We start from the raw sequence: 26,021 nt of genomic DNA, 5'->3' as shown, positions 1-26,021 counted from the left end.
CTGCATCTCAATGAAAATGCTAATTTATAACCAACTGTCACTGTCTGCTGCTCCACACATACACTTTGAAACCAAGCCCTGCCGTAAATGATGCATGTACTGTAAATAAATAGGACAGGAATATGCACGTTATATTTGTCTTTTTGCGCTACCGCACTGACCTATCTACCCATGTGGAATATTACTTAATTACTCAACTACATTGCACTTTGCATTTTGTAGTATGTGTGAACATAATCGTCCAATCAAGCTAATTATTATTCTTATTCAATTGATATTTGATTATATAGCTTTCTGCCTTTTTTAAAATAATTGAAGCATAAAATGAAAGGCAAAGGACTGAGGTGGATAGCAGAAGAGTTTGGATATTTCTGATATTTACAGGCTAATTATGCAAGACTGGGTCAAGACTCATTTTCATCCCCCATCACATAAATATTCAGTCATTCATCATCTAAACCGCTTGTCATCCATTTAGGGTCATGCAGGGTGGGGTGGGGATGGATGGAGCCCACCAAACTGTCATTGGGTGAGAGAAGGGGTCATTCACACGTCATAAAGAGACAAACAAGATTAACACTCTCATTTGCGCATAATACAGAAACATTCAATAATTCACTCTCTAATTCACAAACCATTTACAGTAGTTTACAAATATTCATTCCTTCATTTCCACAGCAGCGTTTAGAGACAGTCCTTCATTTAAATGTCATACAGAGACCTACAACCATTTACCCTCTCATTCACACATCATATACAGTAAATATACATAAACATTAACTCACTCATTCACAAACCATATACAGTTGGGACATGCAAACATTCACCCTGTCATTCAAATGTCATTTAGAGATGTACAACAATTCATTCTGCCGTTCAAACTTCATTTAGAAAAAATACAGTTCACTCACTCATTCACACATCATATTGTGACCAGGGGCCACATACAGCCTAATTTGATGTCAAGCCAGTAAAATCATTACCTAGAAGTAACACTAAGTCAAAATTTTTCCTTTGTTTTAATGTAAAGGAGGCTAAAAGTTAAATTATAAAAATCTTTACATGTAATGAACTGCTCCTTTAAAAGATAATGATGAATTAATACTAAAATTTAAAAAGAATTGGTGAAATTACAACCTGAAAATATTGTGGAGTGAAAAGAGAAAATCTTGTCAGTGTGAGAAAATTTGCCTCTAGAATTTATTAGAAAACTGATTGTTAGTATGTATAAGAGGAGGTATTATGTTTACAAGGCTAGTGGTGGCTATTCAGGTTATTAAATCAATCTTTTTGATTTTGCCCGTTTTTTTTTTTTTTTTTCGCTATTGTTTTTGTAGTTTTTATAGAAATAAGAAAAGAAAAGATAGTTTTAAGAATGTCACTAGACATTTTTCCATCAAAAAATCATTTTGTTTTCAAATTTTGAAGCAAAAAATACATTACTTTTGCGTTTTTTCCTTGCTCGTTTTCTTTTTTAAAACCCACTGTATAAAACCCCCAGAGGCATGTGAGAAAAAGCGCGCAGACTGCACACACACAAAGATTTGATTTCAGGCAGGGGGCCACAAAATATTGTTCCGAGGGCCGCAATCGGCCCACAGGCCGCGAGTCTGGGACCCCTGCAGTAGACACATATCAACATTCACTCTCATTAACAAATTGTGTAAAGACACACAACCATCAGATAGACCGTCGAGTATTTTGTTTCCAAGTCCCATGAATTGCAGATATACAACCATACACTCACTCATATATGGGGAAATTATTGAGAAAACACGTGCAAACACGAGTGGGAGAAGAAGCAAACTCCACACAAAAAAGGCTCCCCTGTTGAAATCAAACTTGAGGACCTCCTTGCTGTGATTTGACCCTGACTTTAGTTTGTCTGTGTGTCACTTTTACATATGTAGGTGCAGCAGCCTCTTTATATCCAGGTCTGTCCAGCCAGTCGAGCAGATAAATAAAGCCACACTGTGTTGATAATCTCTGCGTAAGTAAACACAGGAGGCAAACGGATCACAGAAAGTACAAACCGTTCAATAATTGTTGCGAAATAGGATTCACCTGCACATACAGTGTAATGATAAAGCATCCATATGAGTCTGGTGATATGAAAATACCGTGGACCCGAGGAGATGTTTTTCATTTTGTTCTAGGTACAAAGTCAAATGAGGAACAAATTAATTGTTTTTCAAAATGGACAGATGGAAAATACACGCCGTTCAACACAGAAAAACAAACCTTGGCTCAAATGTGAACCTTTCACAAGGAGAACCACTATCCAAATGTTACTCTAAAATAAACATGGAAATACTTCCACAAAGTCCACGAGTTGGCCCTGGAAACCTTGGACCTTTTTGTCGCTTTGGATTTCTTTTTTTAAAACGGCAAAGCAACAAATTCATAAAAAAAAATTCAAGATGCTGCTAGATTGAGCTTCAATTGGCTTATTGGGTCACTGCACCGGCATTATGTCCGACGTTGGAATCCGAGAGATGCCGTGATCGCTCTGGGTGGCCTGGTACTGTTTCGCTGACTTTCTTTTAAGAGAAACAGGCCACAGGGGTAGGTGGGGGCACAGGGTGGCCGCTGAGAGTTTCAAATTGAAAAAAGCCCCCCCAAAAAATTGCAGAAACCCAAGCCGCAGAACAAAATACAAGTGGCGAGGATTATCGGGGTCCTCTTGAGAGTCGCAATGCGAGTATGTGTTGGATAAACGAACATAAAAATAAATTCTCTGTCGACATACAACACTGCTTCTTTGTCCACTTCACCGAAGTTCCACCGCCATTACGCCGTTGGTCGCTGTCCTGAAATGCATAGTGCCGTCCCAGCGCATCCTCCAATGGGTCGGTCAAAATTATTTATTCAATTTCCTGTGAGGCTGCCCCGCTGGCCTTGGAGATCAAACGGAAATCGACTAATAACGCAACTCAAATTAAATTGCATTCATCCTTCATTATCATTAATGTTATCCTTCACTTGGGGTTGCCTACCAAGCCATCACTGGTGGAGAGCCTGGATTGCTTGCCAGTCGATCACAGGGCTACAGTTCAGAGCAATTTTATATGGCATCTGGGCTTTCAGAGCGAGTAGCGGAGCCTTGACCTGAACTTTAAAAATAAATTGGGAAAAAATCACTGTCATTAAACAATAAAAAATTAAATATTTGCAAAATATATTCATAAATATTTATTTTACCTGGTTAATGGGACTTCTGCACCTGAACTTCTGCGCACAGCGTCTGCAAATTGGGCTTCCGCGAGTGTGACGTTTATTTTGAGCGTCGAAAAATAATAGATATAATTTTATTTTAACATTTCAAGATCACAATAATCTTCAAATTTAGAGAGAAAATTACAAAAAAGAAACTAACACAAATAAAATACACCTCAATGAAATACTTATAATTTATTTATAGCCGCGGTGTAAGGATGAAAGAGCCGCATGTTGCTGTGGAGCCGCGGGTTGCCGACCCCTGGTCTGGTGGATGTCACCCTGAGAGGTTGGTGGTTCAATGCCTGGCTTGTCCTGTCTTTGGGCCGGACACTGAACCCCCCAATGGTGTCCCTGTGGGAAAACGTTCACCCCCTCCCTCGCAAATGATATGAAGACACATAAATATTCACTAGGTCATTTGCACATCACTTAGCCATGCAATCATTTATTCACACATCAGGATGAAGAAGAAGCAAACTCCACACAGAAAAGGCTCAAACTGCAGACCTTACCGCTGTGATTTTACCCTGACTTTAGTTTGTCTGAGAGTCACTTCATGGTTTTACTCAGGTACTCCTGGAGGAGGAGGAGGACACGGCAGTTTATATACATATATTTATATATATATGTATGTATAAAATAATCAAAAGCAAAACTACTTTTGCATGTTTAGATGCTAGACTCTTTATATCAGTGTCTGTTCAGCCAGTAGAGCAGATAAATAAAAATAAAACCACATTTTGTTGATAATCCCTGCTGAAGCGATCACAGGAGGCAAAAGCATCAGAGAAAGAGAACGCAAGAATAAACAAGCGCGTGTGTTGGAAATGTTCAATAAACATTGCCCAATAGGATTTTTCATTCACTGATACATACAGTGTCGTGATAGTGCATCTGTATGATCCTGGTAATTTAAAAACACCACCACCCAAGTGTGTGCAATAATTGTTGAATGTCAACCAGGGTGAAGCACTTTGGAATGTATATATATATATATATATATATATATATATATATATATATATATATATATATATATATATATATATATATATATATTTATACACCATATATTTTAGACTGATACCACCGAGGAGCTCCACTGAACGCCACAGGAGGTCTTTCTTACCTGAGGCTATCAGACTTTGTAATTCCTCTCCCTTCAGCCACAGGGACTCTTAAAATCTCAAACCTTAAAAAACAAAAAACTGTAATCTTACTGAAAATCTTACTGTAAATTGTAATAATTTATCCGTATATATGTTCATAACTGTGCAGTATTTTATAACAGCTGCATGTACAATATTTTTTCATACTCTTGTGAACTCTCTATCTTTCACTTGGTACTGAAGACCTTAAGACACTTTATAGTTTTCACTTGTTACTTAGGACACTTTATGGTTTATTTGTATTTCTTATTCTCCCTTTTTTTTACGGTTATTACAATTTTCTACTTTTATTTATTATTTTTATATTTTTCTTGTAACTCTGGCACAACAATTTCCTTTGGGATAAATACAGTTGTTCTTATTCTTATTCTTATAGACATCCAACATACATTCACTCTCTCACGTCATAGAGACGTTCACAAATTCCCTCCGAGATTCACATGCCACGTTGAGACATACAACATATAATTTGTTCACACATTTGGCAAATTAAGAATCTTCAAAGAACCTACGGCACGTTTTGGACTGTGGGAAGAAATTGGAATCTGAAAACACACAGAAAGTTGAGAGTTGAACCAGAAACCTTCTTGCTATGAGATGGAAGCACTAACCACTGCACCATGATTTTTATGTATTAATTTATGTAGACTTACAAATATACAACATACAATCATTCAGTCTCCCATTCACTCATCTGGGCAATTTAGGGTCTCCAATAAACCTCCAATAAACCAATAAACCTCGACCGATCTGCAGTGAGAGCCACAGGTTCGATTCGCACCCTCTGAATTTATTCGGACTTGGGAACTGAGGCTGCATTAAAATGAAAATTAACATATAAAAGGTCAAATAAAAATAAGATAATAAAATTACCTATCTATTTTTGAAAAAAAAAAACAAAAAAAAAAACGAAACAAAACAAAAAAAAAAAAAAACAAGTAAACAATTTAGGGTTACTTCATCCCCCCCAGACTGGCGCTACTTTAGCCCAGGGTTCTTCAAGGGTTCTTAACTGGTGATTATAGCGTTCACTGCAACTTTCAAATGGGGCATTGGCGAGTGGTGCCATGCATTCATTGAGTTTGAAAAAAGGAGGGACCAGAGTCAAAAGTTGTTCCAAAAAAAAACAAAAAAAAAACAATAGAAGACATTGAGTAAGAATGGGGCTAGTCGTGAAACGTATGTTAGCTGCTAACTTATATAGTGCTTTGTTTGTATTAGCTGCTGAGGAGAAACTTCAATACAATCAGTTGTTTTGGAAGGGATTTGTTGTGGATTTTATGCTGGGGGAAAACATCAACACTGAGGAGACCAGCAGTGGGCAGCCACAGGGCGAGTTCCTGGCTTGCTGGACTATTCAGTGAAGGCGAGTGAAGGACAACTTACCGTAACTTTTGGACAATTGAGTGCACCTGAATATAAGCCTCACCTACTAAATTTGAAAAGAAAAAAAATTGCACATATATTGGCAAAAGTGTCCATTTGTAACATAAGATATAATATGTATCAATTAAAAACAGTAGCCTACCAGAAAAAGTCACTGATTGCTATCTTCATCTTTATCCTGCGCACTAAAACCACCAAAGTTGCCTTCTTCAGTATTGGAAATAAACAGCCTCTGAATTCCTCTGTCACACACTTCCTTACTCTTTTTCGTTGTCATTCTCAATAACACTTGTTTCATTTTACCCATCTGATGTGACGGGGCTCAATATTTTGGCGGCATGAAGCTAATAAGCCCTTAAAAATCCATAAAAAAGCCACATCATTGTTTAAACCGCAGTGTTCAAAGCATGTGAAAAAATAGCAGCTAATACGAGGACATACAGTACATTTTGCTATACATTTCTATTGTTTTGTGTGCATGAGGTATCTGTACTGCTGCAGATGGTCTGAGTCAACAAATGTGCCACCAAAATTTGTTCACAAACTCATAAGATCCCTCGGAAATCTGGCCAGAGTGAACAAGGTTAAAAATTCAGACAGGAAAATTGAGGGCCATTTGTTACTGACGCTTCATCATCTTGGCGAATCAACACCCGTCTGAATCAACTCAAAAGTACTCAAACTAAAAGACCAAACAACCAGAGGCAGATGTCCAGAGACGGCCCAATATAACCCTGTGGGATACACAGATCGAGGGAGACATTTACATAATGCTCTCCAGATGACCCTGTTTGATGCTGTGCTTTTTTTTATTACATATTTTTATATCAACAAGACCATCTTCTACATCATCACTTTTTGGTAAACTACATGCGTTTTCTTTTTCTTGTCATTTCCATTGATGGTTTGCTGTTATGCTGTTTTTCAGTAATTAATATTTACGTATACCTGTTAAAAAGTACATTTCTTGTGGTATTGCCAATATTGATATTCCCTCCTGTGCTCCATGAGCGATTCCCTAAAATCACACTTACTGATCTCACTAACTGCTACTATTGCATCCCATTTGAATAGAGAGGGGTTACACCAGGGGTCCCCAACCTGCAATCATTTGGTATAGATCTGCAAAGAAAATCTTTCTTGGTACAAATTAAAATTTTTTCACAGACATTCCAGGTTTTATTTTGAAAAATGTTTCCGCCTTCGCCTTACGGCTGCACTCTGTTTCGCCATTTCACACATCAGCTACAACAAGCTAGCCCTTGAAAAAAATGAGCCAGTCGCTGGACAGCTTTTTCGGAAAGAAACGAGCAAACAATGACACCACAGAAGCGTTGCAGACGCTGTATTTAAAAGCTGCATGTTAAAGAAAATCTCAAGATTCCTTCCTAAGTTATGGGTTCATTGCAAAAGGTGATAAACAAGCTCCGCAGCTGCTATTCATTATTAGCGGTGAATAAAGCTATGAAACCCTCAAAAGGGCTGAACGGCAAGCTATTAAAGCTAGGAAGCGTTCAAAACAGCAGAACGATTAGATAATTTAGATATGAAACCTTCTAAACGGCTGAATGGCTAGCTTAAAGGCTATTAAACTCTCAAAACGGCTGACCGGCTAGATAATTTAGTTATGATACCTCCTAAACGGCTGCATGGCTTGCTAAAAAAAGCTACGAAACCCTCAAAACGGCTGAACAGCTAGCTCATAAAGATATGAAATCTTCCAAACGACTGAATGGCTAGCTATTAAAGCTATCTTCTTCTTCTTCTTTCGGCTTTTCCCGTTAGGGGTCGCCACAGCGAGTCAACTTTCTCCATCTAACCCTATTCTCTGTATCTTCCTCTCTCACACCAGCTAGCTTCATATCCTCTCTCACTACGTCCATAAATCTTCTCTTTGGTCTTCCTCGAGACCTCTTGCCTGGCAGCTCCAATTCCAGCATCCGTCTACCAATATATTCACTATCTCTTCTCTGTACATGACCGAACCATCTCAGTCTGGCTTCTCTGACCTTCTCTCCAAAACATCGAACATGTGCCGTCCCTCTGATAGACTCATTCCTGATCCTATCCATCCTGGTCACTCCCAAAGAGAACCTCAACATCTTCATCTCTGCAACCTCTAGTTCTGCCTGCTGTCTTTTGGTCATTGTAACTGGTTCAAGTCCATACATCATCGCTGGTCTCACCACTGTCTTGTACACCTTTCCTTTTATTCTGGCCGATAGTCTTCTATCACATAGTACCCCTGACACTTTTCTCCACCCATTCCAACCTGCTTGGACCCGTCTCTTCACCTCTTTTCCGCACTCTCCGTTGCTCTGGACTGTTGACCCAAAGTACCTGAAATCCTCCAGCTTCTTGATCTCCACTCCCTGTAGCCTCACCGCTCCACTTGAGTTCCTCTCGTTCACACACATATATTCTGTCTTGCTGCGACTAACTCTCGTTCCGCTCCTTTCCAGAGCATACCTCCACCTCTCTAGATTTTCCTCTACCTGTTTTCTGCTCTCACTACAGATCACAATGTCATCTGCAAACATCATGGTCCATGGGGATTCCTGTCTAACCTCATCTGTCAGCCTATCCATCACCATTGCGAACAAGAAGGGACTCAGAGCTGATCCCTGATGGAGTCCCACCTCCACCTTGAACTTCTCTGTTACCCCTACAGCACATCGTACCAGTGTCTCACAGCTAGCATACATGTCCTGCACCAGTCTAACATACTTCTCTGCCACTCCAGACTTCCTCATACAACACCAGAGCTCCTCTCTTGGCACCCTGTCATATGCTTTTTCTAGGTCTACAAAAACGCAATGTAACTCCCTCTGGCCTTCTCTGTACTTTTCTATTAGCATTCTCAACGCAAATACTGCATCTGTAGTACTCTTTCTAGGCATGAAGCCATACTGCTGTTCACAAATGCTGACTTCTGCTCTCAGTCTAGTTTCCACTACTCTTTCCCATAACTTCATTGTATGGCTCATCAACTTTATCCCTCTGTAGTTGCCACAATTCTGCACATCCCCTTTATTCTTAAAAATAGGCACCATCACACTTTGTCTCCATTCTTCAGGCATCTTCTCACTCTCTAAGATCCTGTTGAATAATCTAGTCAGAAAATCTACCGCTGCCTCTCCTAGACACTTCCACACCCCCACAGGTATATCATCAGGACCAACTGCTTTTCCACTCTTCATCCTCTTCAATGCCTTCCTCACTTCACTTTTACTAATTTTTGCTACTTTGTGGTCTACGATAATCACCATCTACCCTTGCCTCTCTTTCATTTTCCACATTCATCAGTTCTTCAAAGTACTCTTTCCATCTTCCCATCACTCTTCTAGCATCTGTCAATACATTTCCCTCTCTGTCCTTTATCACCCGGACCTGTTGTACATCCTTTCCATCTTTATCTCTCTGTTTCGCCAACCTGTATAGATCATTCTCACCCTCCTTACTATCCAACCGAGCATACAAGTCATCATAAGCCCTTTGTTTTGCCTTTGCTACCTCTATCTTTACCTTTCGCCGCACCTCCCTGAACTCCTGTCTGTTCTCTTCAGTCCTCTCAGTATCCCACTTCTTCTTCGCTAACCGCTTTCTCTGTATACACTCCTGCACTTCCTCATTCCACCACCAAGTCTCCTTATCTACTTTCCTTCCAGATGACACACCAAGTACTCTTCTACCTGTCTCCCTGATAACACTAGCTGTTGTTGTCCAATCATCTGGAAGCTCACCCTGACCACCCAGACCCTTTCTCAATTCCTCCCTGAAAACCATGCAACACTCCTCCCTTTTCAGCTTCCACCATTTTGTCCTTTGTTCTGCCTTTGTCCTCTTCATCTTCCTTGTCACCAGAGTCATCCTACAAACCACCATCCTATGCTGTCTGGCTACACTCTCACCTACAACTACTTTGCAGTCACTGATCTCTTTCAGGTTACCTCGTCTATACAAGATGTAGTCTACCTGCGTGCTCCTACCTCCGCTCTTATAAGTTACCCTATGTTCCTGTTTTTTCTGGAAAAAGGTGTTCACTACAGCCATTTCCATCCTTTTTGCAAAATCTACCACCATCTGTCCCTCGGCATTCCTATCCTGGATACCAAATCTGCCCATCACTTCTTCATCCCCTCTATTGCTTTCACCGACATGTCCATTGAAGTCTGCACCAATGACCACTCTCTCATTTCTGGGAATATTCTGTATCACTTCATCTAACTCATTCCAGAACTTCTCCTGCTCTTCAGATTCACATCCCACCTGCGGGGCATAGCCACTAACAACATTGAGCATCACACCTTCGATTTCCAGTTTCAGACTCATAAGTCTATCTGACATTCTTTTCACCTCTAGGACGTTCCTAACAAACTCCTCCTTCAAGATAACTCCTACTCCATTTCTCTTCTTGTCAGTACCATAATAGTACAACTTAAAGCCTGCTCCTAAGCCTCTAGCCTTACTACCTTTCCACCTGGTCTCCTGGACACACAGTATATCCACCTTCCTTCTCTGCATCATGTCCACCAACTCTCTACCTTTTCCTGTCATAGTCCCAATATTCAAAGTCCCTACTCTCAGTCCCAGGCTCTTTCCTTTCCTCCTCTCTCTCTGCTTCCGAACGCGCACTCCTCCTCTTCTTCTTGTTCTTGTTCTTCGACCCACAGTAGCCCAATTTCCATTAGTACCCTGTAGGTCATCAGTACCAATGGCGGTCGTTGTTAACCCGGTCCGCGACCGATCCGGTATGGTATAGTTTTGGTTGTCTCGCATATTTGGTTTTGGCAAAAGTTTTACGCCGGATGCCCTTCCTGACGCAACCCTCTGCATTTATCCGGGCTTGGGACCGACACAGGGAGACACTGCTCCGTGTCCCCCCGAAGGCAGGCTTGGAGAGACACGGGCCAGTGCCGCCCTGAGGCTGCATTTAGCTATTAAAGCTATGAAACCCTCAAAACTACGTCACCCAGCTTATTTTAATTCCCTCAAAGAAAGTGTGATAGTTGTATTCATATTAAATACTGTGAAGTGACAAAAGTTTTATTTGACCACGGAAACATTTTCATGTATAAAACTGGTTCCTGGTACAAAAATGGTTGTGGGGTTTCACAACAAAAGAAGAAGACGGAGAAGAAGAAGGAGAAAATGAAGAAGAAGACGAAGAAGAAGAAAAAGGGAGGGGAAGGAGTTTAAGTGACACGAAGGCAGCTGTGTCTGGGTGAGAAGGGGAAGGAGGGGGTTCGTGTTCCGTGTTCCGCCGGCAGAGCGCGTCCCTGCGCCTCGGACGGCTCGCCGGGGGGACGCCGGCCGCCCACTAAGGAGACGGAACCCACTCCCCCGTTTTCCGCCAAACTGAAGAGGAAAAGCCCCGTCGAGTGTATGTGTGTACCTTCTTCCTCCTCCTCCTCCACCAACCCGACAGCGATCCCTCTCTCTCTCTTTTCTCTCCCTCTCTTTTCTCTTTCCACCTTCCCTCCGCATCCACTTTGCCGGAATGCCGTCGATCGGCCGTCACGTCGGGCGCAAAGTGGCCGGCTGTTTGCTTTTCCTCTCCTTCCGTGAGTAAAACAAAACAAAACAAACAAAAAAAAAAAGACGACACACTTTATTCTCTTCTTCCAGAGGTGTGTGTGTGTGCGTGTGTGTGTGTGTGTGTGAGTTGGAAACCCCTTCGACGGTACTTTGTCCTGCGTGGGTAGTTGTTGTGTTCGGAAGCCGGACGCGGAAGACACGGGGGCCCCGCTTTGCGCGTACGTGTGCGTGTTTGTGAGTGAACCGCGAAGCCATGTTTCCTCTTAAACTTCTCCGGGAGTTGGAAGGCGAATCGCGGGCGCCGGTGATTCCTCTGTCCGCCGAGTTCGCGGTCCTTTCCCCTTGCGATCCACGCCGGAACTCCCCCCTCCCACGCTGACACATCGGCGCTGCGCCCCGTGGGGAGGAAAGGGGATCGTGGGCGGGGTTGGGGGGGGGTTACGCCGTGGGATGGACCTCCGGCGGAGTGGGGGGGCAGGGACCACCGGTTACTGTACTTTCTTTTTTTTAAGGGATCTCTAAAAGGAAAACTAAAATTGTAACATTAAATTCTTAAAATAATTCATAAAATGTATAATTATAACAATCAGTGTGACGCATTTGCTGCAGCCGTATTGTCTCCTGAGGTGGAGGGAAATGTCAGCCTTGCCAAATGTATACTCTAAATCCCCCCCTACCTGTGCAGGAATTCTCACCGCTCTTCTCTCTCATTGGCATTTTAGGACAAATATCATCATTTTTATTTTTTTATGATATGTCTGATTGGAATGAATTCTGGTTTCCAGCGCAGCTGGCACTCACCGTGGGACTATGTGTGTGTGTGTGTGTTCTGTGGAGGACTGTAGGGTGGGTGGGGCTGTTGCTGTTGATGGAGCATCTCAGGTACAGGCTATTAAATGCCTCTTACTTATATAGATATATATGTGAATATGAATATTTCTTTTAAAATTCATTAATTCCCATCTTGCTGACATAACATTGAGGAAACCAATTCATCCCAATGTCCTGGAAACGCGCCGCCCCATCTCTGTTTTGTGAAGTGGGAGCTGGGTGAGTGGGGTTGGTTAGCAGGGAATGGGTGGGGTGGGTGGGTGCTGTTTGCTTTTCCGCCGCCCTGCAGCCAGAATTAAAACTTTAAGCTAGTTAGCGTTGACCGAATAACGGAACGCTGAAAAACAACAGCGGGGAAAGTTGGACGGGGGAACGACTGTCATTCCAGATAACCACCGGCCTTTTGAGAAATCTGAGAAGCAGGAGCTCTGGGACTCCCCCGCTCCAGAGCCGCTCTTTGTCTGACACCTCTGAACTTTTGGATCCGAGGGACTGGATAGTTGGAGGGGAGCTGCTTTTGGTGACTCGGATGTGGTGCCCGACCTGAAGCAGGTCATCAGGCTGGCAGCCCGAGCCAGGGAGGGTCGAAGGCCCATCGTGCCTCGGATGTTGCCGGACACCTAAACGGCTTCAACTGAGCTGGCCACTCGTTCCCAGCTCCCCTCCAATCTGAACGTCACTGTTCGATCCCTGGCTCCTCTTCCGCACACCAAAGTGTTCTTGAGCAAGAGACATTGGTCGCTCCAGACGCCCGGTTAGCACATCGTATGGCAGCTCTGCCGCCATCGTTGCATGAGTGTGTGCGTGTGCGTGCATAGGTGAACGTAGCCCAGAGTAAAGCACTCTATCAGAGCAATACATTTACTTTTGATACGAATAGCCAGGACTTGTTTCCGATCCCTCGGAGCATCCTCGGGTCAAAATTGACGAAAGCAGATGCTGTTTCATCCACAATGAAAGATTGAGACTCTTTGATAACATTGCTTTTATATTTAAAGTCCATTGCAGAGTTGCTTGGTTCATTTTAGGCCAGAGTATATACTGTTTTCTTTTAAATCTCTGTACTTCATCAGCTTTGCACCCTTTGGCTAGCAGTGGCGGTGCTAACCAGTGCAAATGTTCAGTTTGATTCAGGTTATCTCCAGCCGCTTTCAGACAGAAAAGTTGAAAAGTTGTAAGAACCGTCCAGGTCAAATTTTGTTCCTGGATACAACCCCCCCCCCCAGTGGGGAAGCTTTTTAAATTTTGCATTCGCACAGGCAGTCAGGGGCCGCAATGGGATCGGTGAGCACCTTGAGCACTCAAAAATGGAACCGCTGGGAAGAAAGGGAAGACAAGTAAAGTTGCTTCAGAATTCATGTTCAGCATGGCGGAAATATTAATCACGGACAATCAAAGGGGTTTTAGTGTTTTTATTTCCTCTTTGCACTGACTCGCTATATCAAAAACCCTGCCGTTCGCTAACACATACTTATTAGGGGGAAAATGCCTGTCTCCTGCTGGGAGTCTTAGACATCCCTTTGTTGCATAGCAGGCCAGAAAAGTTTAGCCGACCCGTCGCTCACTTGTTCCGTCTACCTAGTTGTGAGAAAACAGCTGACCAGCGACCACATTAATTGTTTTTTAAAAAATGGCGTTCCACTGTCTGCATGGAGTATCTGGTGATAGGCGTGGTTTTGAGTTCCACCAGTCACCAAGCACCTGCATCTACTGAGTTCTTACGGAACTGTAGAAAGAGGCTGCTTGTCATTAGGCGCTCAGATGGTTCAAGGAACTGATGTACAATTGCACGAAAAAATTGTTCCTGAAAAAGTTCTAGGAACTACAAGGGCTTCTGTCGGGACCATGCGGATCCTCTTAGATAGTTCTCCAAGCTCTTGGCTGTGAACAACCGGGCGAATACCTTTTACGTCTCCATGTGTGGGCCTTGTGATTGATTGAGTGGTCAAGGTCAAGTCCTGCTGTTTATTCGGGTTCAGCTCGGACGGGACCCCCCTCGATTGAAGGAAGGATGACGGTTAAAAATGAAGTACAGAGAAGTGTCTAGCGTATCGAGTCCAAGCCGGAGCATATTTCTTATCTCCCGTTGGAAGAAGCATCATGTGTTAGACGAGTAACAGATTCTCATCACTATAAAGAAGAAGATACACGTGGTCATAAAAGTTTTGGGAGTGTTTATCGGCTAAAAAGTGTTTTACAGTTAAGAAAGATAATCCAGGGGCAGTTGGAAATCTGTCAGGTCTCAGACCTTCATAAGACATTCTGGAAAACTCAAAGCTGCGGCACTTACCAGCCATTCATGTTTTATTAATTGGACACAACCTAGGATGACGGGCACCGACACTTTGTCACACACTTCTCCGTTCTCTCTCTCTCAGCCATAGAAAAGCTCGCAGTGTGTTTTAAAGCCTTTGTTTTAACAGAGGGCAAGGAACCGTCTCATTCTCATTTTGCGTTCTGGGATCAGGGGTCAATCACTTAGGCCTGATTTGACACATGGTCCTCAAGTTAACATGAAAATTGGCGTGGGAACATGTACACTGTATGGATGCCATTTTCCACGGCTTTCTTTTTGGTGCGGTTTCAGTAGTCGCACTGCAAGAAGCCTTTGTCGAGTCAGGCAAATCAATGAAAACATTGTATTCTGCTTTATTTATTTATTTATTTATTTATTCCTTTATTTTCATTTTTTTCCTACTCATTTTCTACAAGAAATCCACAAGAAATTGCGACTGATATTCCCCATTCAGTCCTGAAGAGCGATTGAGGGGAAAAAAAAACAAAAAACAACTGACCTTGAGGGGGTGTCATTTATGAAAAAATTTAGAACTAATGAATGCGTATAACCGTAAATTTCCGGATGATAAGCGGCGACTTTTTTCACTTGAACAACGATGCAGCTAATATATGGGTTTTTTTGGGGGGGCTGACGAGCTATACGCTGCTAAAACATTTATCCTTGTCACATCAGATCAATGAAATGACCAGGAAATTCTGAGGCCGTTCAACTGCGACACCCAAGAAGACGACTTTGACGGTTTTATTGCGCAGGAGGAAGCCCAAGATAGCGATCGGGTAGCCGGCGCGCCTTATATTGAGGCGCGCTCATTAGTCCAGAAATTGCGGTACTATATAGGGGTAAAGGGGAGAACTTGCAGAAAAATTTTATTTTTCCCCAACATGGTGCAGCTTGCCTAATTCTGCGCACTATTCAAAGGTCACGGCAGGAAACTATATGTGCCCCCCGTCCAAGGAAAAGCTGTCCCCCTGCGTTTGGCGCCCGAGAAGGTTCAGCTCGGATAAAGCCGCCCATCCCGTTTCCGCGTATGTAATATTCATGGGCTTTAAGAGGAAGGAGATAGTGGCGAGTCTGGAGAAAGTTCTGCCACTGCTCCTGCTTGACGTCGTTGTCCTACGGGCTTCGGTGAACCCGAGGGTTCGGCCTTGGGGGGGGGCTTACAATTAAAAGGGGTATGAATGGCAGGGCCGGAAAGTCTGAAAGGCCATAAATTCATCGGTGACACATATATTTGCATCCCGAGTGTCTGAATTTGAATGCAGTGAAGCTGAAAGGAGTGGAGCCAAAGAGGAAATTGGACCGATGATTGTCTCGGGGATGTCAGCGGTTAAAGGCCAAGCATAATTTTGATATTTCACGCACGTCAAATCCATAGGTTTTTTTCAGTTCTTTTTTTTCTTTTTTTACCTAAGGAAAAAAAAGTCGTCTGTTGCAGACCAGGGGTAGCCTTAAGGTCACAGATCACCTTTTAACGGCAATATCACAGATTTGATCGTTGCCCGCGATGGATATTTCAAAATATGCAATTGCACAGCAGATGCATGGAATGCCCTTCAGCAACATAAAATATACATGGGAAAAAAGGTAATAACTGAGAGAATATTATAATCTTTGTACCAAAAACCTTGTTTGTTTACCGTTGTCATGGTTACTGAACCATTGGATGAGTAGTTGGATGGACTATAGTATTCAAGTAATGCAAGGCTATTGTGTTTTCATGAATTTCGTCATTTGAAAGAAGTCTCTTGTTATGGTGTGCTTCAGAATTCAATTCATCAGTAATTACTCATGGATAACATTTTAAATGGCTTAAAAGCAGCTGCTTGCTAAAACCGAGGCACGCGTCTGTATTCCCGCCCTGAAGTAAAGATAAACCCAACTTAGCTAAAATCAGTAATCTAACACCCTAGATCAGCTTTGGTTAAGCTTTTCCTCCATTGTAAGGTCGTGCTGGCTAAGGTAACTGGGAGTGCATGCCGAAGGTTTATGCCCTTTACAAAAGTGGACAAATGAATCCCACTTTTCTTGAGCGAGGTAAAAAGGGTTGGGTGTCATTTACGCGCCACGAGCATAGATATGCACAGCGGTGTTGTTGTGCCTCCCTAGCTGAAGCACAGATGAATTTGATCAATACTTGTACCAGCTCTCAGCATATCTTAGTATAAAATTGTAAAAAGCTTTTCACTCATAGGCCTCCATTGTTGTTTATGATGCAGTGCTCTCTGGGTAGTAACGTCATGACGTAGACCTGGGCAAAAGCACGGCATCTTTGCAACCCTTCCCATTTAAACCCGAGAGAGATGTGACCAAGGAGGGTAACGGTGAAGAAAGAGGTCAAAATGAACTTCAAAATGAAGACGTGCAAAGATGTGAAAAGGCAAGAGTCGGCAAAAGTCGCTTGTTTGCATGCAGCAACTACGTTGCTATGCTAACAGAGAGAAGGAAGTCCACATTTTGCCATTTGTTATTCACTCTAGACTTATGGACTGCTGTGACGACTGACGGGGTGACTTGTGGTGCTGTCCGGTAATTCGTCACCAGATGCTTGTTCTGCAGTAGCGGTTTGTTGATATCCTGACTGGAGAACATACAGTGTCTCCTGCCTGTGACGGTTCTTCAAGCGGGCTTTCAGTCATTTCCCGAAAACCTTTTTTATGTTTGTGAAAGAAAACTGTCGGCACGCTGTTTGGTTTCGGTATCCCTGTAAAACCGCCAGCACCCGTGAGTGCTTTCAGCAGCTTAGCTCAGTTAAATGCATCAAATGCATCTGGAGAGAAGCAGCGAGAACACGGCCGCGGATCCTTTTGGATGTTGTGTTCATCCAAAGCAGTTTCCCACTCCTTTTCTTGTCCCTTGGAAAGTCGTGTAGACTAGCATCACTGCCTTTGTTTCCCTTGGACTGGAAATTACACCCAAAAGCACCACAATGTGGCAAAAGTTAACACCAGCAACATGTGTACGTCGTCAACCGAGCTTGCATTGTGGTAGTAAAACAATAGCGGTGCCCCTGGTTAAAATTTGTGTTATAAATTGGGATTTTTTTTTTTTAGAGAGTAACAACTCTTTGTGCAGTAAAGCGTAGTTACGCCTATTAGTCTTCCCAAGCGCGGTTCCTTTTAAAATAAAGAAAAAACATTTATTCCCATCTGCTTTTGTGCTCCGCTGTCTAATCAATAGACTTCTCCAAGAATAGATATATACGTCGGTAAATGAAAGTGTTCTCTACAGCTTTCGCAGTCCTACGCGTTTACAGAATGTTCATCGTTGCGCGGTTACTCGATTCCCTGTGCCTGCTTTTAAATCCCCAATCCGTCGAAACGTTACCTCTGATATAACCTGAAACATCAGCAGCTGAGCTCCTTAACTGTCAGCGTATGAGAACCGTGAATCCACGTCCTTCACCCCCCCCCCCCCCCCTTTCCCGGCGGTAATCTGTTCGTCGAGGCAGAGGATCACTGCCTCTTCACCTGAACGTATGGGATTTCACGTTTGAATTTTTTGGGTCGGAAATCATTCGTTCCTGCGGCCAGCCGCCATTTCAGCATCAAGGGATGCGACTGGCCTTTTGCGCCGGAGGACAGCGAGGGTCGCATGCACCCAAGCGCATGCGACAGATACATGTCTGCGAACATGGCTGTCGTCTTCCCCTCCGTTTGACCCCCGACCTCGACCTTTTGTTTTGTCATATAATTAATTCTCTAAACACATAAACACAGGTGTGTGAATGACCAGAGCGAGTAATTTTTTGGTCTCTATATGAATTGTGAATGAATGAGTGAATGGTTGTTTGTCTTTCTGACTCTTTGATGAGTGAGTAAATGATTTTGTCCATATTTCGAATGAGACTGAATGGTTTTATGTCTGTATGAATTGTGAGTGAATGATTGTTTGTCTTTCTATGACTTGTGGATGAGCAAATGAATGTTTGTATGTCTATATTTATTCTGAATGAATGAGCAAATTGATGTTTGTTTGAAGGACGTGGATGAGTGAGTGAATGGTTGGATGTCTATATGAATTGTGAATGAGTGAGTGAACATTTTTTGACTGACGTATCGATGAGCGAGTGAATGGTTGTTCGTCTGTATTACTTCTGAATGAGAGACTGAACGGTTAATGTCTGTATGAATTGTGAATGAATGAGTGAATAGTTATTTGTCTTTCTATGATGTGGATGAGCAAGTGAATTTTGTTGTCTATATGATGTGTGAATGAGGGAGTATATGGTTGTATTTCTAAATTTTTTTCTGAATGAGTGAGTGAATGGCTGTTTGTCTATTTTTGTTTCTACATGACATGTGGATTTGTGAGTGAATTTTTTTGTCTGTATAACGTCTGGACGAGTGAAGGTTTGGTTGTATGTTGGTATGAATATGTGAGTAAATAGTTGTGTCTTACTCTGACACATGTAATGATTTGATGTTCTTTTAATCATGCATTCCACTGACAGCAACGGACGAACAAAACTAAATAAGATAAATCAATATTTCTAATGGCTGCTCGTCAGCATGCCTCAATAGTCTGATGATGGATCAGAGCAGGACAGATGCTGCGATGCAGGGATTATTTAAAACCCCTTTTTTGCGATTAATATTTCGCTGCAAGAATATTGTGTTTACTCAACTGAGCGCCACATAACGCGTTTTGGAGGGTGCTTCAATTTTTGAATATGTTTGCATTTAGGATTTCTATGGATTCATTTAATTGATTGGGGTAAAAAAAAAGCTCATATTACTGAGCCCTATTTATTCAGAAGTTTACAGGAAGTTACGCCATTTTAAAAGTTTCCCTTTTTTTTTTTTTTTTTTTACCTGAGGCGGCGCGCAAAAAAAAAAAATGCCCATGGCAGTTTTGACGTGCGTAGGACCCACCGATTCTCCTTTCTGGCAGGAACTTGTCTCCGGTGTCTTTTTAGGTCTACTGCTGTCTTACTCTAACAATTATAAGCTCATACTCACACACACACACACACACACACACACACACACACACACACACACATACACACACACATGCACTGTTAGGGAGCAGCTATCAGTAAGTGGGAAACAGCTGCTGAGAGCAATAATGCTGAGAAAAGGGAGTCAGCATCAAAAACCACTGGGGGGGGTCGTCTTTTTGGCACATTGTCTGTGTATCAGCTCTTTATTTATTGTAAACATGAAAACACAACACAGTTTAACAAGATGGGTCTCGGGTTTTGCTCCAATGAAAAATCAAGAAATCTGTCTCATCCTGTTACACACCAAATTTATAATGAGCAGGTGCAGATTGTATCCTGCTATGCCTTGGCGCCATTCGTTGCATACACACTCACACTCACACACACACACACACACACACACACACACACATGCGCACCCATTTCTTTTAACAGCAGCGAGTTGGGTTGAAAAAGTGAAAAAGCCCAAAATAGGGCAAGTCAGTGAATTACAGAAAGGCCCCATCGGACTGAACCATTGTTTTGCCGTCACTGTCATTAGCGGCTCGGATCTCCAGTGGAAATATTTCTTGGTGAGTGGCATAATTATTTGGGGAGATTAACAGACGCTTCTCGCTCACTGACAGACAGTACTGTCGCTGCCAGTCATGCAAACTAACCTGGTTTCGTTTGTCGCTGCGGGACGAGGAGACAAAGAGAGCTTCCAGACCGCAGAATACGCAATTATGCAAAAAAATAGTTTCGGAGCGACATGCTTAATCAAATCCGCCCCGTCACCGCTCTGAACATTGCCGTGGCAGGGCAAAGCCATGGCAGCTTTGCCGATGCGTTCACTGTTCATCAGATGGGTTTGCAAAATAACATACAAAAAAAACACGCGATATTTAGCCACGGCTTTCTTACCCATTACATCTGATCCGTCACATTTGTTTTTGTTGCTGTGAAGGAGGGGATTTTCTTTTCTTTTCTTTTATTGTGATAAAAAAGACAACACATGCTTTGCTCAAATGTTTAATGTTCAATTAGATGGTACGAACATCAGCTGATAAATCAGTGCATCCGTTAAAGCATTGCCAACGGTAAATGGCCTGATTCTGTGCTCATTTCAAGTCAACATTCGCCCCTATGCAGATGATGTGCTGCTGAACATGCCATCAAACATGGATGGATTGGACACACCGAAACTCTGTGCCTCTCTGGCTGCTGTTAAGAGCCTGTTATCGGCAAATTTCCTGCCTCTGAACTCAGCCAAGATGGAAATTATAGTCATTGGATCAGCGAGGCCATGTGTCATCTTTGGTGACAGTCTCAACCCTTCGATGCTTGTGTTACTCTGTGATAGAGTTAGGAACCTTGGTATGTTCTGTAATAGGACTCTGTCTTTTGACCTTCATATTAAAGAGGTCACCGGAGTTGATTCCTTCCATCTTAGAAACATTGCTATGATCAGAACAGACAGTTCAGTAATGGACACAGAGATCTTAATCCATGTTGAGATTGGATTATTGTGAAATCCTTTTGTCCGGGTTGGCTAAGAGTGTCCGAGGCCTGCAAACTGTTCAGAATGCGGCAGCACGTATCCTGACCGGAGCAAGTCAATTTGAAGACATTACTCCGGCGCTGGCCTCTCTCCACTGGCTTCCGGTGCGGGCAAGAGCAAACCTGAAGGTGTCGTTCCTCACATATAAAATAATCAATGGGTTTGGACCATCTTATCGATCTGATTTGGTAAAGTCATGCATGCCTGGACGTTTTTCTATGTTCCCAAGGCCCCAGAAAATAACTGTTGGCGAGAGGGCCTTTTTTTTTTGTGCACCAAAATTGTGATCTATCTGCCTCATAAGACCCTGCTAGCCCTGCTGATGTTTTCTAAGCAAAGATTATTTGCTGTTGCAGAGTGAATGGTTGCACTGCATCTTTGTATGATGTATGAATGATCTTGTGAATGGTTCGCTGTCTTTTATATGACGTGAAGGTCAACATGAAGCCACGTGTTCTTCAGTACAGGAGAAGCGGTGAATATATGAGTTTTAGCTTTATATTTGCACAATATCTTTATTTCCTCCTTTTTATCTACTGCTCAGGGCAATTAGAGCAGCTGTCCTTGGGTCTGAACATTCCTGGTTCGATTCCTGCGCTCTTCCTACCCAGGTGAAGTTTGCTGATGTTGTGCTGTATGTGAACTGAATACGACAATAAATATGACATGCTAATAGATATAACGATTTCTGTCTTTTATATATGTACAGCAATTAGTTGGAAAGTGCTCTATGGATATATTCATTAGTATTATAAACTACAGTGGTGGTTTGGTTTACCTGTGTGAGGAAGAGGCGGTCATTTCAACCACGATCTGTCTTTTTCCTCTGAGGAAACGGGGGAGGGTTTAGGGGGGGGGTTTAGCACTCCTCACCCCTAACAAGGTGAGGAGTGCAAGGAGAGGCCCTCGGCTCGTGAAGGATTTTAAAAAAAGACTTTCAATTTAAAGCAACACAACAGATGACGCCGCCGGCGCGCTCTTGCGTGCGGAATCACCGAGCGCTTTTGAAAACTACAAATGAGATGCAGTACTATAGCAGTATGATCAGAGCAGGCAGAGCGCCATCTGCGCACGTCCTCTGAGAAGCTGCCTCTTTTCTTATGGTCATCTGGCTGCTCCCGACAAGGAGCGAGCAGCACCGGCGTCACTTCATGCATTGTGTATTTTCATCGATTATATATAAATTGAAGTGCTAGGTTTTTTTTAATAGGTAGCAAATGACGCCTTCTTTTATTTTTGAGATGCACTGACTCTCCAATTCTTAACTGGCTCTAAGCAGTTAGACGGTTGATGGTTCGATCCCCGGTTCCTCCCGTCTGCGTGCTGATTTATTTTTGGGCAAGACACCGAACCCCAAGTCGCCACGATGCTAGCACCTCGCAGGGCAGCTCTGTCTCCATCGGCATAATAGTGTGTGTGAATGGGTGAATGGGATTCAGCGTAAAGCGCTGTGAGTTGAGACTGTGTACCATTTTTTAACTACACATGGGTGACAAGAACTGCATGTAAACATAAATAACCAAACTCACCCATTTGCTCCAAAGAAAATGTTATAATTTATTGTATATTATATTTCATTTCTTATTTAATTTGATTATTGCTTGTTTAATCTATTTTTATAAGGCTAAATGGTGGCTCAGTGGTTGTCCCTTCTACCTCATTGCTTGGAAAGTCCCTTGCCCAAACCTGACAGGGGTCCTTTCTGTGGATTTCCTCTGGGTTCCCCAATTTGTTCCCACAGTCCAGCAACATGCAGTGGGTTCATCAGAGAGTCTGAGTTGCCTCGGTGTGTGAATGAGAACGCTAAAGATTCTTTGTCTCTATTTGTTTCCCAGTGGCTGACCGGTCTCTTGCTCAGTGGCAGCTCGGGTAGGTTGCAGCCCCACTGCGACCCTGAATGCAGGGTAAACAGTTTCAATAATGAATGAATGAATGAATCATTTTATTATATCGCCTCGGTGTTTGACACAGGTAGTACTAAGGTGAGCAAAACAGTTTCAGTTTCTGAAAAAGGTCTACAATGGTAGAGTCAGAGCTTCTCAGTTATCCATGTGAAGGCCTTCCACCATTGTTATCACAGTCGTACATTATCTTTTCACTGACTATGCCGGAGACTGGTTTCTTGATTTAATAATAATACTCTTTCATTCATTATCTATACCAGTTATCCTGCCAGTTGACCACAGGGCTGCCTCCATGTCCTCCATGTCTCTCTGCAAATAATTTATTTATTTCATTTCAAAGGAAGTGATTCCTTGCTTCGTATATCATGTGCTTGATTGAATTGAACCAGATCCTGAAATTTTTATGTTTTTGTTTTGGGAAAGAGCTGAATTGCGCTGCCTTTATTTCCCAAATTGATATATGAATGCATTGTCTTTATCTTTTGAAGATTACTTGTATATAAATTTACCACACACCGCTGCACAGTAACTCTAATATAGTACATAATGTCTCAGTATTTAGGATGTGCCTTGTTTTACCCAAGATGGCAATGCTCTGTGACAACTTCATTGCAACACATTTAGTAACAATTATAATATCAATAATAATCATCCACCCATACATCCATCTTCTGCCTCTTATACTGCACTCAGGGTCACAGGGAATATGATAACAACAACAACAACAACAACAGCAACAATAATAATAATAATATTATTATTATTATTATATTATTATGATTATAGTAATAAATCTTGTAAATAGATAATTAAATAACAATTATTATATTGATAATAATCATCCACCCATACATCCATCTTCTGCCTCTTACACTGCACTCAGGGTCGCAGGGAATATAATAATTATAATAATAATAATAATAATGATAATAATGATAATAATACTAATACTACTACTACTACTACTAATAATAATAATAATGATAATTATTATTATTATTATAATTATTGTTTTTTATTATTATAATTATAGTAATAAATCTTGTAAATAAATAAATATATAATTAAATGACATACATATATACATACATAAATACATACATACTAAAGATCTCCTCACCCCTTGTACTCCCGCTGTCATGGAATTGCTCTCTGCACTTGTTTGCTTCACTGAACTTCAGTGCACAATCCACCAATCCCAGTCCAATTAATACCCAAGTCTGACACACCGGAGATTGTTGACATTTCAAGGTTGTAATACATTTTTATCGCTGTCGTAAAAACATTGTCAGACTCGCGAGAGCGTTATTTTTTTTGTCACGCCTGGATAAATGTTCCGAGTGCATTAGTATCCGTGAGTGTGTAATGTGCATAATTTGCCACTGAAAACGCAAACAGTTTAGCCCCGACGTTGACAAACCAAATTGCATCCTCCAGAACAAATAAGACTGGGCCCAGCGCCGCGTTTCTCCCGGGGCTACCTGCACCCTGGCTTATCTCCAAGCGGCCCTTTTGCATTTCTGTTGCCAGCGAGGCTACTGTGAACCGGAGCTCTGTGTGTGACAGGGGATGAGCCCTGGCGGCTCTAAGGACTCAGAGTTAGTCGCGTGTCTTTAAGTTCCCTCGATTTATCGTCTCAGAGAAGGAACATTCGGGACGCGGTCTGAGATAAAAGTCAGTGCAAACCTGGGCTATTAATTAAAGTTTAAAGCTAATTGCATTCTCCACAGGAATAAAGAAACAAACGAACCATGTTAGTATGCATGTAGTCGACGTTTTTGCTTTATCTATTTAATTAAAAACTAAACAACCTCATTTGGCTTCGTTGAAAGTAATAAAGATATATTTTTTTTCCCCTGTTGGGGATCTAGCTTTCCATTTAATTCCGGCTTTTTGATTCATTAAAGTGGTTAAAATGTAAGTAACAGTGATTGAGATTCAAAGAGAGCACTTTGTCTTTTACACAAGATGCACGTTTGAGTGCTCGGATTTTTCCGAAGGTCTTGGAAGGTGGCGCAGGCTGAAGTCTCATTCTTTGGTGTCTTAACTTTTTTTGTTCTTCTTTTGTACCCTTTAAAATCAGAGTCTCGGCTTTGCGCGGTTGCTGGACGGGCGTTGATTAGAAGCGGCTCCTCAGGCCAAGCCAGTTCGCCTGACCTCAGACACTCCGCTGCATTTGAAATTAGCATTATTCAATCAACAGCTTCAAGAATGATTTGTGGGATCAAACAAACCGGCCGAGTTGCCTTGTTGTGCTTTGAACGCCCGCACAAGGACATGGTGATTATCAGGGGTCTTTTTAAAGCTGACAGTGGCTGCCAATTAGCTTTCAAGATGATACGATACTCGCCCTTAGCCATCTTTATTTATGTGATTTAGTTACTTCAAAGTACTCATCTCCACTTTACAACAATCCCTCTTACTGGGCCGCAGTCCCATTTAAACAGGAATTTAGGTGAGGGGCTGACTGTGAGCCGAGGAATCGTCACTGTATTCCACAGTGAAAAGTGTTTTTCAAAAAAATAAATGGTTCAAAGTGGATTCGCCATTGGTTCGCCAAAATGGTTCACCATTGAGCGGTCGCCATTCAGTCACAAATCGGGGCATACAGCCATTCACACTCATTCACGTTGTATATACAGGACTGTCTCAGAAAATTTGAATATTGTGATAAAGTTCTTTATCTTCTGTAATGCAATTAAAAAGACAAAAATTACTTTTTCATGATATTCTATTATTTTGAGATAGGATTTTTGAGTTTTGATAAGCTGTAAACCATTATCAGCAATGTTACGATAATAAAAGGCTTGCAATATTTCAGTTGATTTGTAATGAATCCAGAATGAATGACATTTTTTTTGTAATTGCATAAGAGAAGATCAAAAACTTTATCACAATATTCTTATTTTCTGAGACAGTCCTGTAGATATTAACAATTCACTCTCTCATGTATGGTAGAACTGCGGCTAATGAATGCCCGTAATCACGAACAAATCGACCTACGAACAGAGTTTTCGATCAAATTTTTATTCAACCTGCGAACAAGAGTCGATGCACAAACAAACAAACTCACGATCTTTCCGTATTTTAGCGTGGAGGCAGTTGTGTGCGGTGTTCCGTGTTGTTTACATTGTTCATCGTTGTGTCCTCCTGTTATAATGCCTTTTTTTTTTGCTTTTTCAGTGAGTTAGCC

General features: G+C 42.1%; 1 protein-coding gene across 1 annotated transcript in view; it reads left to right on the top strand.

Moving 5' to 3' along the window:
* The first annotated feature begins 3,434 nt into the window (after window positions 1-3,434).
* Window positions 3,435-26,021, top strand: part of LOC147224216 (beta-1,3-glucosyltransferase-like) — a 115,265-nt gene continuing 92,678 nt past the window's right edge. Inside the window, exons 1-2 of the mRNA XM_086164957.1 lie at window positions 3,435-3,505; window positions 11,045-11,157. Of these exons, the coding sequence (XP_086021083.1) occupies window positions 3,435-3,505; window positions 11,045-11,157 (184 nt within the window). The remainder of the gene's footprint in view (window positions 3,506-11,044; window positions 11,158-26,021) is intronic.

This window comes from Fistularia commersonii, chromosome 18, assembly GCF_037954325.1.
Source record: "Fistularia commersonii isolate RoL2024-O1a breed Wild chromosome 18, RoL_Fcom_v1.0, whole genome shotgun sequence".
NCBI classification, from domain to species: domain Eukaryota; kingdom Metazoa; phylum Chordata; class Actinopteri; order Syngnathiformes; family Fistulariidae; genus Fistularia; species Fistularia commersonii.
The sequence above is the reverse complement of the archived record's forward strand: the minus strand, read 5'-3'. Positions and strand labels throughout refer to the sequence as shown.